The sequence below is a fragment of the Procambarus clarkii genome, chromosome 48, assembly GCF_040958095.1.
Source record: "Procambarus clarkii isolate CNS0578487 chromosome 48, FALCON_Pclarkii_2.0, whole genome shotgun sequence".
Taxonomy (NCBI): domain Eukaryota; kingdom Metazoa; phylum Arthropoda; class Malacostraca; order Decapoda; family Cambaridae; genus Procambarus; species Procambarus clarkii.
The window spans coordinates 13,019,911-13,037,075 of record NC_091197.1 but is presented as its reverse complement, the minus strand read 5'-3'; the positions used below and the strand labels follow the sequence as shown (position 1 = coordinate 13,037,075).

The window sequence follows — 17,165 nt, the reverse complement described above, 5'->3', positions numbered from 1 at the left end:
AACTGCCAAATAAATACTTCCAGCAAAACACATTCCTCACCGGCAGTCTGTAACGAAGCCTACTGGTCGTCAATTTTTGGATTTTGATGCTGGTTGGCGGCCGAGGTCAAAAATATGACCTGGTGGAGACAAGAAAAGTATTCAGCTCACAACACTAACATTTCATAAACAGCTTGTCATGTAATGAATAAAGATTAAAAGTGGGCCGTCTCCATATGGGAATCGGAAACAGGAAGAAAACTTTCATCAGGAAAAGTTGAATCCAATTTCTGGTGGTCGTTGGTTAAAGATCGTCAAGGATATCTGTCGACACAATTCCAAGAATAAACTGGGAAGATGAGACGGTTGCAACCAGGAAAAAAGCTGACCTTCTGGCAAACCATTTCGCTTTTAAGATACAAATGCCTGATCAAAAACGACAAGTTCCACAGACTGATCCAAGCACTGTGTCAAAGTTGCCTGAAGAAGTTGAACTGCATGATGTAGTCCTCCAGCTACTGGAGGACTACTGCCTTACCCAGCTGCATTGGTAAGGCAGCTGGGCTGGATAAGGTCAGTGTAAGGCTGGGAACATAATAGTGCGGACCTTCTGGCTTCACCTCTCACACGAATCTACCAACTCCGCCTAGCTCAAGGAATTCGGCTCTCCGTGCGAAAAAAAAGGCTAATGTCATTGCAGTCCACAAATAGAAGAGTCGCTCAGTTGTCGGAAACTTCTGACTAGTGTCACTACTGTCAGTTATTAGAAAATTTCTCTAGACATTACTCTCATTAAACGACAGCGTAAGATGACCATCATCAGTTACTAGATGGTCGACAGTTTGGTTTTAGGAAAGGTCGTTCTGCTACTGACTTCAGCTAAACCTTTCCATTAAGACTCATCAGGCATTGGATAATTCCAAAATCAGCTGTTTTGTTGCATTGGAGATTGCAAGAGCCTTTGATCGGGCAAGGCAGTCTGGAATGCTAGCAAAGCTTCAAGAAATTAATATTTCAGGTTCCATTTTGCAGCTAATAAAGGACTACCTTCAAGAAAGAACGCTAAAAGTAGTCGCCAAGGGAGACTAATCTGAAAACAGTGCAATTCATACTAGCGTACCATAGGGCAGTGAACTGAGCCCATTGCTGTGGAATGTTTACTTCAGCGATATACTACATCTCGTCCCTGAAGCCATGGTCTATACTCTAACCTTTACCTGTGGAAAATAAGCAACGGTAGCCACTATGAGGGTCATTAATCAAGAATTTTCAGTAATATCTCCATGGGAAAGGCGATTGAAATCACATTTACTGCAAAAAACCCACAAGCACTGATAATAACAAGACAAAATGATGTTGCAACTTGGACTGGTATTCAAACGAGTGTTAAAAACCTGCTATTCAATGACGAAGTGAACATCTTGGGAACAAGTTTTTATCTTTAATGGCCATGAAAAGTCAGGTGCTTAACCTGGCAAGAAAGGCAGCCAAGAAACTTAGACACATGACGAGTCTCAAATCTTCTTGACAGCAAGGGTTGCAAAACTCAAGTTCAAGTGGCTCAGGTTCGCTCCCATCTTGAGCATGGACTGCTCTCCTGGATGGTCTGTCTCCCTTCATTTATAACCATTCTGGAGAAGGTGGAGAGTCGTGTGAGAAGACTCGTCTCTAGTCTTCACCCGCTCTGGTTGGAGTGGTCAGCACATCACAGCCTTCAACACCACCGAGACGTCGGCGGACTGACGGTTATGTACAAGGCAAATGTTCTCAAGGTTACCCATTTGGCCCAATTTCGAGGGCACCCTGAGGATGGCAATCACAACTCAAGGCGCTCAGCAGTCAACAGCTTTATGCTGACAGTACTTTTCTCAATAACTTCACTCCATCAGTGTTCATTCATTCGTATTTAAAACACGTTAACATCAAGATAAACTAAAAATTTAATCTATTTCCATATGAAAGTTTCAGCACACAGCTGGCTCCTGATTCATCTTGTTCCCTACTTAATAGTTAATTAACTACGAATGAGCTAAAATTTTATTTTGTTTGAATAATAAGCTCATAATATACATGAGTTTCAAGAGTTGGCTTCAGATGAGCTGATGTAGGATAACAGCCTAAGCTTAGATTTCAGTTTCACAAGGAACACTAGCTCAGTTACTTGGGATTCCAAGGCTTAGTTTCAATAATAGAGAGAAAGGAAGAGAGGGGGAGAGAGAAGGAGAGTGAGGAGAGAGAGAGAGATGGAGGAGAAAAGAGAGAGGGACAGAGAGAAAGAAGGAATTATCAGGGGAACAGGGGAAACCGCCAAATCATTACACCTATATAGCACTTGGTCTGCATAAAGATCTGAGATGGGACGGGGGGAAGGAATAGTGACCAAGCACTTGGACAGTCGGGGATTGAACGCCAACCGGCATGAAGCGAGAGAAACACAGTAAATAATATGTATCAGAATTTAGCTACCATCCTAATTCCTTCCTTTTCCCAGCACAAATCTGACAGCACTACGACAATAGCAGCACACACAAGGCTCGGCTGCTGTTCATCCTGACTCCGGCCGGAGGGTAACGGCGCACCATATGCATATAAAAGCCACTTCACAAGCTGATCTTAAACTGAGCCATCGTTATCCCTCCCCATCAAAAGTCTTTTACATGTAGAGTTTTCGCACAGTTGCTGCCTACCAGGTGGATTATTCCCCCCAGCCAGGTGTGTGCCTTTCCATTGGAGACTTTCAGCGCCGTGGAGAGAGGGGGGACTTGCTGCCTGGGTAACAGCTTCTCCCCCGAATCAACCTACCCCTGGCTTTGCGCCCTGGTGAGGCCACTCCAGACCGACAACCAGAGCGCAACGCCATAGTCTCCTGAGTCTTATAGATGCCAAGTACTATTACAGGAACACCTTTGCAACCTTCATGTTGCATGGTCGGGTTTTGGGGCAGTTGCTATTCGAGATATGATGTATTTTTGTAAGTTAAATTCTCTAATGAAACGATATATTGCGATGTTTTTAGGTTGATGGTGATACGGGTGTTATTGGTGTGTGGTTAGTGATGTTTGTGTGGTGGTTGATTGGGATGTTGTAGGTTGTAATGGTGAGGCTGTGATGTGGGGGGGGAAGGGTGGTATTGGGGTCGTGTTGAAAACAATGACTGTGATCATAATAAATTAGGAAGATTAATGAAGATATAATGAGTTCGAACGAGGTAAGGTCTCAATAGACTAGATAATGACATTCACATATATTAATTCATTTATTTGTAAAGTGGGTTTTGCAAGTGTTGAGATATCAGTGGTGTAATTTATACGTCATCAACTCCTTGATGACGAGTTGATGACTCGTCATCAACTCGTTGATGACGTGTATCTAGCCACCTCCAACCATTGATGACGCTTTACCCATCCCCACTACCACCACCAGCAGGCGTTTCCGATTCACTCTACATTTTTCTCTATCTCTCATTCTTTCTTCGACCCTCCTCCCCTCCTCCCTACCTCCCCCCCCCCCTTTCTATTCATTACCTGTCTCTCTCTCAGCTGCCCCCGCCATTCCCTCTGTTCCGAGTCTATTTTTTGCTCGCCGACTCTTTGGGAGCGACGCTGCCAAGCAATTTCACTCTGCTGCTATCGCGAGTCATCCTGTCCTTCACTCTCATCTCTCTCGCTGCTCGCCTGTCTTTTACTCCCCCTGACGTGTTTTGCCTTTATTTGACTGTTTTTTTCCTGTTTATTTCCGTCTCTCAAGCTTACTGTTTTGCCACGGATCTTGGCTCTTGTAATCGAGGCTTGATCTTTCCCATCTGTCTGAAGGGATGTATATAATAAGAGGAATATTCTGGTTCTATGTACATAAGCACTTTATGGATAATATTCTGGTTCTATGTGCGTATACAGTTGATGGATAATATTATCTGTATTTGCACCTTTAGTCCTGGACTAAACTAGGGATTAGTGTATGTTTGCTGGTTGGTCAGTAAGCTCTTGTGGAGGCTTTAATAAGCGTCCAGGAAAGTAATAGAAATGTTAAATCCAAAGTTAAAGATTATTCCAAATATTACTCGTTAGTTTCTACATGTTAAGCTTCAACTGTTTACACTTCCTCTTGGTTTACACTTCCTCTTGGTTTACTCTTCCTCTTGGTTTACCCTTCCACTTTCACAGTCTTCTTTCCCCCTTTGCTCTTTATTCTCTCCCCTTTCCTGCTTCCGTGGCATGCACTCTATCTCTTAACATTATTTTCCCCCATTCTTTTTTCGTTCTCTTTCTCTTCCCCTTCCCTTCCCCTTCCCTTCCAAGCTCAGCGTGCTCCTTCCGTTCCTTCCATCTCTAAATCTCGGGACACTTCTCTCCGACCCCGCCGGTCACTTTTTTTTTAAGGAATGTTCCGCCTCTTATTCTCATCCGTTCCATCAAACACGTTCCGTTCCATTGTCGGGTCCCCGAAATGCGTCGTTTCCATGACTGGCTCCTTCCTGGTGGTCAGTTGGTCGCTATGTTCTCTCGTTTGGGTAGCTTTCATCTGTGTGCAGCGTGAGTATTTTGTATGTTGTGAACATGCCCCTCCCTCCCTGTTTCTTCTCTCTTTCAGTGATTTGAAGCCAACGATGAAAACTATGCAACATATAGTGTAACACAAATTATATAATTTAACAAATCGGAAAAATAAAAGCCAAATATATTACCTGACCCAGATGAGGTATTCATCAGAATCTTTAAATATAGAGGAGCGCTGTGATTCACTAATAAGCAAATTCAATAAATCAATTAACAGAAAACAGTTCCTATTGCCTGGAGGGTGGGCAATGTGGCTCTGATGTTATATATAGATCCACATATATATAACATATATATATATGTTATATGTAGATCCCTCCACAGCGAGGGAGAACCCTTTCTGTGAACTACCATCAGATTATCCTCACGTCGATAGTTGGAATGTTCCTGGAGGATATAATAGTGAATTTAATACGAAAACAAACTTGAAACACTTTTGGCAAGAGAAGGGGACTATCATTGGGAAGCGCCAAGCCATTACGACTATATAGCACTGGGAAAAGGATCAGGATAAGGATTTGGGATGGGACGAGGAGAGAGAAGGAATAGTGCCCAATCAATTGGACGGTCGGGGATTGAACGCCGACCTGCATAGAGCGAGACCATCGCTCTACCGTCCAGTCCAAGTTGTTGGACAAACACATGGCAAGATAATAAAGACTCGACATAAGTTTCTTATGAGGGGTGACCATGTCTTTTAAAGTACACTATCTGCACAATAACTGTTTAGTTATCTGCAGTCTTGACTTTAGTAAGGTGTTCGAGGCTGAATCTTGAAAGAGGCTGGTCGAAACGTTTGAGGCCATTAGCATTGGAGGAAAGTTCTCACCTGGATAGAAACCTGGATAAAGGATAGGTAGCAAAGAACGCCACCATCAACGGAGTTAAGTAGAGAAACATCATTTGTGGTATGGGTTTGAGGCCTCTGAGGTCTGTTTGAGGTCTTCATAATTTCAACGACCGAGATGTTGGACTGAAAAGTAATGTTATGACATTTGGGTATTACAGGAAAGTGAGAGAATAGTAGACTCAAATAAGGACGCGGCAGGGGATCGTATTCCAGGGACTTGCCCGAAACGCTACGCGTACTAGTGGCTGTACAAGAATGTAACAACTCTTGTATATATCTCAAAAAAAAAACAAAAAAATGCCAGAAAAGACCTCACAACGTTACAGAACTCTTAAAAATAATAAATGCAGTTCAACGCTGACAAGTATAATAGTTTAACATGGATAATGAAAGTAACTTTACCGGATAAATTATGCAGATTTTAACAAATCGAGGTGCGAAAGAGACTTAAAGACTAATTAGCAGGAACCTAAGACCTAAGCAGCAGTGTATCAATTCCCACGATAAAGCAAATAAAATGCTTGGTTAAATAACCAGAATTATTAGCAATAAATGTACAAACATTTTGCAAACTTTTTATATTTAGCACATCTGTAAGCGGAGTCTTACGGTCCACGTAAGACTCCGTCGTCTGATTCTGATCAGCATCGTACTACAGGAAGTTTCAGGTATTAAATAAAACTCCAGATATTAAATAAAATTCCAAATTGTCATACCAGGATACATTAAGAGCGCTCCGGTTGCATTCCCTAGAGAAGCGATGGGAGACATGATCGAGATCTTTACAAGATGATGAAGGGTGTCAACACGGTAGATATGAGCAAGGCCTTGAAACTATCAGGCCAAGTCGGTACTCTTAATAACGGCTAAGATGCAGCAGAGGTTCACATTCATATAGGATTTGGCAGGTAACCTTTTGGCAAGAGTGTGTTGGCAAATGGGTTGGGTTGTTGGTCTACATCTCTGAGGCCAAATGGTATACCGTAGCCAGCTTTATAAATAGACGGGTGATGGATTGCATCTAGATGAGCCAACAAGCCCGACAACAATGATTCCTACTTCTAATATTTCTATTTCGACAATTCTTCTTATTATCCTCTAAAAGTCTATTGTTTTACACAATGAGTTTTTATCTAGTTTTCTAACATTTAAAAATTACCCCCCAGACAGTATACTGCTTTCACACCTTATTTTCCTAAATAGAATTCCATACCCATTTTAGCAGTTCTGCCCCTTAAACCTTAACAACATAACCAAACATAACAACATAACCAAACGAAGAGCAACGAGCAGCAAGCCCTGCCATTCATATATTAATCTTATCTGCAGGCGATGAGTCACAATAAAGTGGCTGAAGTATGTTGACCCAACCACACACTAGAAGTTGAAGGGACGATGACGTTTCGGTCCGTCCTGGACCGAAACGTCCTGGACCACAATCGACTTGAGAATGGTACAGGACGGACCGAAACGTCGTCGTCCCTTCAACTTCTAGTGTGTGGTCTGGTCAACATTAATCTTATCTCTTGCATGCATTTCATTTGTCTATAGAAGTGGAACCAATCTTAAACGTGTGATATCATTATCTAACTATAGTCGCCAAATGACAACAGTAACCCTAGAAAAGGCTATTCTTCACCTCTTAAGAAGATTGGAGATCCATTCTTTAGATCACCAGAAGATTGGTGATCCCACAGTATTGGTGATCCATTCTTTACTCCTGTTGTTTCACGACTGTTTTTGCATTAATTTAACGTCCTCAACAGCTAGTAAGGAAAACCCGACTTGTTTCTATACGTATCCAGCCAAGTGTGCGAGTGGGAAACTTTAGCTCTTATTACGGTAACTAAAATCTCTTGGTAATCTGCCTTTAAGCTCTCTTTCCCACCAACGAATCAGTCTCTCTACATTCATATGCAGAGACTCTACATTTTATCCCTTTCTACATTCTTTCTCTTTCATTTGTCTCTCTTCCTTTATTAACATTGTACGATTTCGCCTCTGTAAATGCTCCATTTATCTCCATCTATCAATGAGTTTCGTTTTGCTCCTCTGCATCTGCACTTTCTTCCTTCTCTATACCTCTCTCTTCCACCCGTCTCCCTCCCTCAACCTACGGCCTCCATCCCTCATTCTCCCTCTAGCTTAAAATAGATTAAATACTTCTAAAACTCCAGTCTTTTATGGGTGTATGTCGCAATTTTTGGAAATTTACCACCAACGTTGGACGCGTACTTTACAAGATGTTTAAAACTCTTGTAAAATTCTCTTGACACTTAAAATTAATTGCTATACCTTGTGTGTGTGTGTGTGTATATATATATATATATATATATATATATATATATATATATATATATATATAATATGATGAGATTATTACAATATTCTCATATTACTTTCTTGAATTTAAAGTCTAGTAATTCCTCTACATAGCAATAATATTCTAGCTAATGTATTATATACATAATATATATTTTTGAGAAACTGTACAATAAAAATAATTTCCTAATAACAAAGCATAAGAAAGGTAAACACAGACTTAAGATCAAGCAAAAATGGGAATTTCATCCCGGAAGTAAACATAGTCTTGAAGACGCTGCTGTTACTCCTACCCAGACGGGAACCTGGTATAAGCTCCCTGACCCTAAGGATACAAATCCTAAATAGACGGCTTTGTATATCACGGGATGGTCTCTGATGCATGGGTTACGAGAGATGGGGAAGTGATCTAGACGTGACAGATCCCCCCAAGAGCCAGAGGTGATGGGGAAACATCAAGTTATGGTGTCTCTGTTTCCAACGGAATGGTTGGATGGAGGAATTCCACGAGAGGCGGTAGGATAAAAGATGATAAAAATGAGAAGAAACCAAAGAATGGAATAGGCGAGAGTGGCGTCTGGTGTAGAGGAATAAGTAACACTATGAGAAATACGAGGAAAAGTGATGAGAGGAAACACGGATAATAAAAATAACGCAGGAAAATAGGAGTGAAAGGGGGAGAAGCGTGTATGAGAGAATGGACGAGAGAGAGAGAGAGAGAGAGAAAGCAAAGTGAAAGCAAATTATACGAACCACTTGGAGGCTAAGAACATAGAAAAACAGAAACAACTCGCACCTCCCAAATTACAGAAAATAAACAAAGGCACCAAGTCTGTTTTTAGAGGAAAGGGCAATAAGAGAAGGAAGCAGGAATGAGAGAAGAAGAGGAGGAAATGATAATGGAAGGGGGAAGGTAGGAGAAAGGAAACGGGAAGGATGACATAGAGCAAGATGAATGATGAATCCAAATGTTAGAAGGTGTACGTTTATATATAATTTTTTTTATAGAGAAATGAACAGGATCAGGATATTTGCTGGAGAAGAAAGAGACGGATGGAAAGATTTCTGGGACCAAAAAATAGGTTCTACAAAAGTGATGGAAAAGGGGGATAAACTTCGTGGAATGGAAGGACTTCCTAGGGATGGAAGAGGAATATAGTGAGAGGAATTACCGAACCCAAGAATGCTATTGGGAACGGAACATTTTTGAATAGAAGAGAACCCTTGGATCTGAGTACATTTCAAGAGAGAGACAGAGAGAGAGAGAGATCCTTGGAGTGAGAGGAATCCACGAAAGACATCCAAGGAGAGGTAGGAATCCAAGAGAGAAATCCAAGTGAGGAATCCAGAACAAAATAAGGAATTCAACGAAATAAGAAATCCGCGGGATCGACCCAATCCGTGAAATACTGAGGAAACAATCCTTAGATTTGAAGGAATCCCGAAGACAATCGCTGAGAGACGAATGTTGGTGAAGTGAAGAATGTTGACGATGAAGAAGAATGTCAGTGAAAGACAAGAATATTGTTGAAGCCTAAGAATGTTGGCGAAGGCAAAAAATGTGTGTGAAGGAAAAGAATGCAGATGAAGGCGCGTAGTCTATGCAAAATACACAAAATGCTACACAGAGGTAGGGGAACAGAAGCCCCCTGGAAAAGGCAGGAAAAAAATTCCTTAAACCATGAACCAAAAAAAAATTGGAAAAAAAATTTAGCTTCTGGGAGCCCAGGAAAGGGAATGAATCATGGAAAAGGGAAAGAGGAATCACGAGGAAAGGGAAAATCACGAGAAAGAGGGAGATATAATCCTTGGATATGAGATACAAATTTTGAGAGTTAAGAGATGAGGAAATTGAGATAAAGAGCGAAGGAAAGCAAATGATGTAGAGAAGGGGGGAGAGAGAGAGAGAGAGAGAGAGAGAGAGAGAGAGAGAGAGAGAGAGAGAGAGGGGGGGGGGGGGGTAAAAGCAACGCATTAACCATCCTATAGACACCCACAAAGAAAGTTTTAACATGAAGGACGGGTTAGAATGAGGAACAAAGAGTTTTCCGGTGATTTCTCATCGAATAGGTCGACTTTCATCTGTCATTTCATCAGTATAGTTATTGACTCTGGTACCAGGTATAGGAAATGACCTACAGGGAAATGGGGGTTGAATTGTCCGGGGGAATTGTTTAAACTTCAACGGGAGCGGATAATAATAGGCCCTTTTGTCCACTACATTTTGGTCTCTTAAATTTGTCGTTAAATTTTTTGTATTTTTTTGTTCTTGTGTTGGTGTATCTGTGAGTGACTGTATCTACCTTCTGTTGGTTGCACCACGCCAGGGAGCGTTGTGGTTGTACCACAACCAAGTTTATGGGGGTAGAATATAGAGTTCCTGAACTATTTCAGTTCTTTCGCTACGGAAACTCATTTGAGACGTCTTACCGATGAAAAATAATCTTAATGGAGTGAATGATATCCTTAAGGTGAATGATATCCTTAAGGTGAATGATATCCTTAAGGTGAATGATATCTGAATGGTGAATGATCATTATGCTTCGCTTCCACATACACTGTGAAACGACTGAACAACCATATCAGGGCCATCAATTTTCGCTCAACGATTTCCGATTCCAAGTTCTCGATGTACACGTCGTAATGGTAATTGTCCTGGTGCTCAAGTCGTCCTGGTGCTCAAGTCGTCCTGGTGCTCAAGTCGTCCTGGTGTTCAAGTCGTCCTGGTGCTCAAGTCGTCCTGGTGCTCAAGTCGTCCTGGTGCTCAAGTCGTCCTGGTGTTCAAGTCGTCCTGGTGCTCAAGTCGTCCTGGTGTTCAAGTCGTCCTGGTGCTCAAGTCGTCCTGGTGCTCAAGTCGTCCTGGTGCTCAAGTCGTCCTGGTGCTCAAGTCGTCCTGGTGCTCAAGTCGTCCTGGTGCTCAAGTCGTCCTGGTGCTCAAGTCGTCCTGGTGCTCAAGTCGTCCTGGTGCTCAAGTCGTCCTGGTGTTCAAGTCGTCCTGGTGCTCAAGTCGTCCTGGTACTCAAGTCGTCCTGGTGTTCAAGTCGTCCTGGTGTTCAAGAAAAAAATCTTAACGGTTTGAGAACGACACATTTCCTCAGTGCAAATATTTCAATTAGTTGTGCGCATTTATTTTGAACATTTATCGTAACATTTATCTACTAACGTGAACGAGCAGGGAATAACTACTAGTTTCCAGGAAGGAGTAACTAGTTTCCAGGAAGGAGTAACTAGTTTCCACGAAGGAGTAACTAGTTTCCACGAAAGAGTAACTAGTTTCCAGGAAGGAGTAACTAGTTTCCAGGAAGGAGTAACTGGTTTCCAGGAAGGAGTAACTGGTTTCCAGGAAGGAGTAACTAGTTTCCACGAAGGAGTAGCTAGTTTCCAGGAAGGAGTAACTAGTTTCCACGAAGGAGTAACTAGTTTCCACGAAAGAGTAACTAGTTTCCAGGAAGGAGTAACTAGTTTCCAGGAAGGAGTAACTAGTTTCCAGGAAGGAGTAACTAGTTTCCAGGAAGGAGTAACTAGTTTCCAGGAAGGAGTAACTAGTTTCCAGGAAGGAGTAACTAGTTTCCAGGAAGGAGTAACTAGTTTCCAGGAAGTAGTAACTAGTTTCCAGGAAGGAGTAACTAGTTTCCACGAAAAAATAACTAGTTTCCAGGAAGGAGTAACTAGTTTCCAGGAAGGAGTAACTAGTTTCCAGGAAGGAGTAACTAGTTTCCACGAAGGAGTAACTAGTTTCCACGAAGGAGTAACTAGTTTCCACGAAGGAGTAACCGGTTTCCAGGAAGGAGTAACTAGTTTCCAGGAAGGAGTAACTAGTTTCCAGGAAGGAGTAACTAGTTTCCATGAAGGAGTAACTAGTTTCCAGGAAGGAGTAACTAGTTTCCAGGAAGGAGTAACTAGTTTCCAGGAAGGAGTAACTAGTTTCCAGGAAGGAGTAACTAGTTTCCAGGAAGGAGTAACTAGTTTCCAGGAAGGAGTAACTAGTTTCCAGGAAGGAGTAACTAGTTTCCAGGAAGGAGTAACTAGTTTCCAGGAAGGAGTAACTAGTTTCCAGGAAGGAGTAACTAGTTTCCATGAAGGAGTAACTGGTTTCCAGGAAGGAGTAACTAGTTTCCACGAAGGAGTAACTAGTTTCCACGAAGGAGTAACTAGTTTCCACGAAGGAGTAACTAGTTTTCACCAATAATAACTAGAACAATCTTGTATGATTGGAAAAAGAAATTCATAGAAAAATTAAATTTACTTGCTTGCAATATATGCAAAGGTGAAAACAAGCCAAACCAGCTCTGCACGCAAAAAACACGAGTCTCTCTCTCTTATAAAAACGCGAGATGCGTTCTGCACTCAGAAACGCAAACCGTACCAGAACAACAACAACAAAAACGCGAAGCACGCACTATTCACAAAACGCGAGTCACGTTCCACACTCAAAACGCCTAAGTACACTTTAACTAACGAGCCTTTGCTCTGTTTGCACTTAACAAGAACGTATATTTTTCTTTTCCCGAGAAAAATGTACTGAGTCTTACCATAAACAAACAAAATTGATCGCTGTTTGTTTTCAGGTAGCAATTACCATTATAGCCACAATGTCTCCATTAATCCCACTCCTTGTTTCATTGTGTAGTTCAGGAGAAAATGACCATTTGGTCACCACTTGGTCCGGGAGACATCTCCCGTCACGCAGGGTGCAGTTGCGCCTCCACAGATCTCCAGTATCATCTTTTGATACTGGTAATGGCTCGAAAGGGCTACCACTTACGGGCTATTCATGCCCGTGCCACCTCTTGGGTGGCTTAATCTTCATCAATCAATCAGGAGAAAATAAGGACTAATGGACAAGAGAACAGCGCAGTTCCTAGGATGGATTTCCGATATTCCAAGAACGGTCGTATAGGCTTGTTAATAAGCGTCATTTTCTAAAATATATATTTTCATTAGACACAACGAATTCTCCTATAGATTACACCCCCCCCCCCCCTCGAAAAACGGGTCGAGCAACTAGTTTATTGCAAAATTTGGCGATGTTGCATATGGAAATTCACTTTTTACGGCACCCTGTTTGCATGACCTGAAACCAACGCGTTTATCGACAAGACTTCCAATACGGAGGAAACTCCGGTTCAGCGTAGTATAATTTGCTCAATCTAACTTTCCTCATGCAGCTTCCTGGAGACGGTACAGCAGCTAGGAGGAGGAGGAGGGTACAGCACCGTTGATGCGGTGGTACAGCCGCATAGAGGAGAGGGGGGTACAGCAATGTTAAGGGATATAGTAGTATGCAGGCGATGAGTCACAATAACGTGGCTGAGGTATGTTGACCAGATCACACACTAGAAGGTGAAGGGACGACGACGTTTCGGTCCGTCCTGGACCATTCACAATCGACTTGAGAATGGTCCAGGACGGACCGAAACGTCGTCGTCCCTTCACCTTCTAGTGTGTGGTCTGGATATAGTAGTATTCAATATTAATATACCAGAAGGGAGAGGTACCTCGGGTCGACCCGGTACCCAGACGTACCCGGTACTTGGGTCGACCCAACATCATTCCACCAAAAACAAATCCATGGAAAAATGAACAGAAACAACAGTAATAAACGGTAACATTAACGGCGGCCTCTCAACGTCTGTCAACACAGCCCTCGCCTGTCTGTCTGTCTCTCTCTCTCTCTCTCTCTCTCTCTCTCTCTCTCTCTCTCTCTCTCTCTCTCTCTCTCTCTCTCTCTCTCTCTCTCTGCTCAATTTTGCATCCGTTCTCTTTTCTGCATCTGTTCGTGTCTTTCTGGTTTTCTCTGTGTTTCTCTCCGTCTCTCTCTGTCTCTGGATGCAAGGGTGTTGTCGAGACAGAGGGTCTGAGCGTATCCATTACTACCAGGATGTGTGTGGGGGACCCACATGGGTGCAGACTCGAGAAACAGCAGGATGGTGATGGGGATGGATGGGAGGTGGTAGTGGTCCTATCCCAAATCCTCATCCTAATATCCTTTCCAAGTGCTATATAGTCATAATGGCTCCCTGATAACGACCTTATCTTACGTCGCGACTCTTCAACCACCTATTTTGCAACAAGAATAAATCCACGATCAGATTTATATGGTAACATCGACTTTGATCACACATAAGACAAGACAAAGGAATCCCATCCTCCGTCTTCGTGTGCTGCGTGCTTCTGTTTTGTTCCATTTGTTTCAGGCTTCAACTCACTCTTTGCCAGACCTCGTTGTCCTCCCGTTCGTCTTGTGTGCTTGGGATGGAAGAGGAGAGGTCGTAGAAGTTGGAGGGTGAAGGGGGGAAAGGTGGATGGAAGGAGAGGAATAGGTGGGATGGGAGTGGGGAGACATCTCCCGTCACGCAGGGTGCAGTCGCACCTCCACAGATCTCCAGTATCATCTATTGATACTGGTGATGGCTCAAAAGGGCCACAACTTATGGGCTATTCATGCCCGTGCCACCTTTTGGGTGGCTTAATCTTCATCAATCATCAATCGGGATGGGAGTCATTTATTCTGGTTGTGGTTACTATTAAAGTACTGAAAGAGGTCATTCAATAAAAGATCATTCGTGGGTTTAATTGGACTGTACATCCTGTAGAACAGCTTCACACCTGTTTTGGGGATGTTGCTATACCTGTGTTAACTATTCTATAGGGTGTCCATCAAGGCCGAACAAACTCCTGTCACAAAGGAACCGAGGATAGAAATAAAGGAACCGAGGATAGAAATAAGATTTGATTATGTTTATTATATTCTTTCTATAGTTCACTTAATTTTAAAAGCGTTCGTAAGCATTTGCATCCTTCAGTACTATTACTTTTCACACCTTCGTGTGTGTATGTGTAATTTACTAATCTTTATTAATATACTTTATATATATATATATATATATATATATATATATATATATATATATATATATATATATATATATATATATATATATATACATACATATTCAGCTTCCCGTGTAGTGATGTAAATATCACTAAATCCATTGCAAAGCAACGCCCAGTCCAGATGAAAGGCAACGTTTTGAGTGCATTTGCCGCTCTCAGCGGTAAGCACCTGCCTTTCCAGCCGACAGCCAACCCCCCCCCCCCCTTGGGCTAGACGGTAGAGCGACGGTCTCGCTTCATGTAGGTCGGCGTTCAATCCCCGACCGTCCAAGTGGTTGGACACCATTCCTGCCTCCCGTCCCATCCCAAATTCTTATCCTGATCCCTTTCAAGTGCTATATAGTCGTAATGGCTTGGCGCTTTTCCCCTGATAGTTCCTTCCTTCCTTCCTTTCCCCTACCACCCACCCGACAACTACATTCCCACTCCACCCGTCAGACCCGCAAGGAAAATGTTATAACAGGGAGCAAATCCTGCTTCAAGGTTCTGTTTCTCTTTCGGCATTTGCCTGGTAAGACAACAAGGAGGTTACTGGTAAGTCTGAAGACAATCTGTAAGTTTTTGGGGTTGGATGGGTTGGGGTAGTGGTGACTGGACGTGTTTGTCTGTTTGGGAATGATTGGGGTGTTTGGAAATATTTAGAAATTGAAATTGTATGCGTATTCATAAAAACACGACAGAAATACCAGGAATGCAATTCGTGATTCAACGAATGTTGCACAAATGAAACGAGTTGTTAACACGTAATTTTGTGCAAGAATGCAAATAACTATACTGCAATTTGACGAAGTATTAAGTTAACAAATTTATATGTATCATGCAAAGATTAAAGCTTTTTTAGAATAAAGGTGAAACGAACGTTCAGAAAATCATTAAGCACTCATAAAAAAAGGTTCCCACTAGCTCACAACAAATAATTAACACCATAACACACACACACACACACACACACACACACACACACACACACACACACACACACACACACACACACCACACACACACACACACACCACACACACACACACACACCACACACACACACACACACCACACACACACACACACACACACACACACACCACACACACACACACCACACACACACACACACACACACACACACACACACACACACACACACACACACACACACGCACACGCACGCAAACATTCCCACTCTGAGAGCAACTTTTTCCCAGCTCTTCACCTTGGTTTTGGAATACCATTCAAGCAACCTCTCCAGGGATCTCTCCATCACTCACACTCATTATCTCCCCCTCCACTCCTGTTCCCTTGAAGCATAACCTGCCACTTCAATCTAACACTCTCCTTAATGCCACCACACGCATACATACCCTCATAACACTGGCGATAAAGATATGTATATTGTCAGTCCTTATCTGGAGACAAAGTAGAGGAAGAGAGTGTGGTAGAATAGGGGAAATAGGGAGAGAGCGAAAGTAGAGAGAGAGAGAGAGAGAGAGAGAGAGAGAGAGAGAGAGAGAGAGAGAGAGAGAGAGAGAGAGAGAGAGAGAGAGTACAGAGAGAGGATGTATATTAAAAACAGTTTTACAATATTTTCGACATTTAGTAACCAAAAAAGATGCCTATGATGTGTGTGTGGTACTTTCCCAGCGTCAGTTCTAAGTGACATAGATGAAAGAAGATTTTAACCTGTAGATACCCTGGTAATGGTCCTGGGAATGCTTAAAGCTGAGGATAGAGTAGCAGTTTGCTTCATTCTCAGCTCTTCTGAATTGTTAGCATCCTGGCCTGTTTGGAATTGCGATGGTTATGCATTTTACAGGTCCGAACTCAGTCCCCGATGATCCACTGTGTTATTCTAAGTTTTAGTGTCATAAAATATTTAAAAAAATTTTTATTCTTTTTGTCTTGAGTTCAATAATATTCTCGTTATTATTTTCAATATATAATAGATCCTTCAAATTTGTAAAATCAATACTAATCACGTCCAGGATTTTAATTTTTAATTTTTATGCACTCTCTTGCCACAACTACTTCGACTAGTCGGTAGTACGACGACCTCGCCTCTTGCAGGATCTTTGTTCGATGCTCGATCATCCCAGTGGCTGGGCACCGTTTCTTTACTACGTCCTCATACTTCAGATCCTTGTCCTCATACCCTCTTCCAGATGCCAGATGCTGAATGGTCATACTGGCATAGTAGTTTCTCCTGATGTTTTCCTTTCTCCAGTTTCCTCGTGCCTCTTGTTTTCTTGTTCTTCTTCTTCTTCTTCTTCTCTTACCGAACTGGTTTCTCTTCCATTTGGACAAAAGATAGACCAAGAAAACTGGTCTAACACGAACGACCCTTAAGTGTTAAAAACTCTTGTTGATTTACAAGCTATTTTGCTCTCTATGTTTCTCCAACTCTTCACTTTCATTTCCTACTCTTTTTTTTTCCCTCATGCTTTTTCTCCATTTCCTCCTGTGTCATCGTTATCGAGTTGCTTTCTATTTCCTTTTTAGACCTATTTTTATCTCGCAAAGGGTCGCATTTATCTTCTAAACGTTGTCACAATTTCCGACACTAATTC

At 42.2% G+C, this 17,165-nt stretch overlaps 1 protein-coding gene across 1 annotated transcript; it reads left to right on the top strand.

Moving 5' to 3' along the window:
• Positions 1-401: 401 nt before the first annotated feature.
• Positions 402-11,896, top strand: LOC138351087 (uncharacterized). Its single transcript, XM_069302714.1, has 3 exons — positions 402-529; positions 909-1,047; positions 10,883-11,896. Exons 1-3 carry the CDS (start codon positions 402-404, stop codon positions 11,894-11,896), a joined length of 1,281 nt encoding a protein of 426 aa, XP_069158815.1.
• Positions 11,897-17,165: the final 5,269 nt, after the last annotated feature.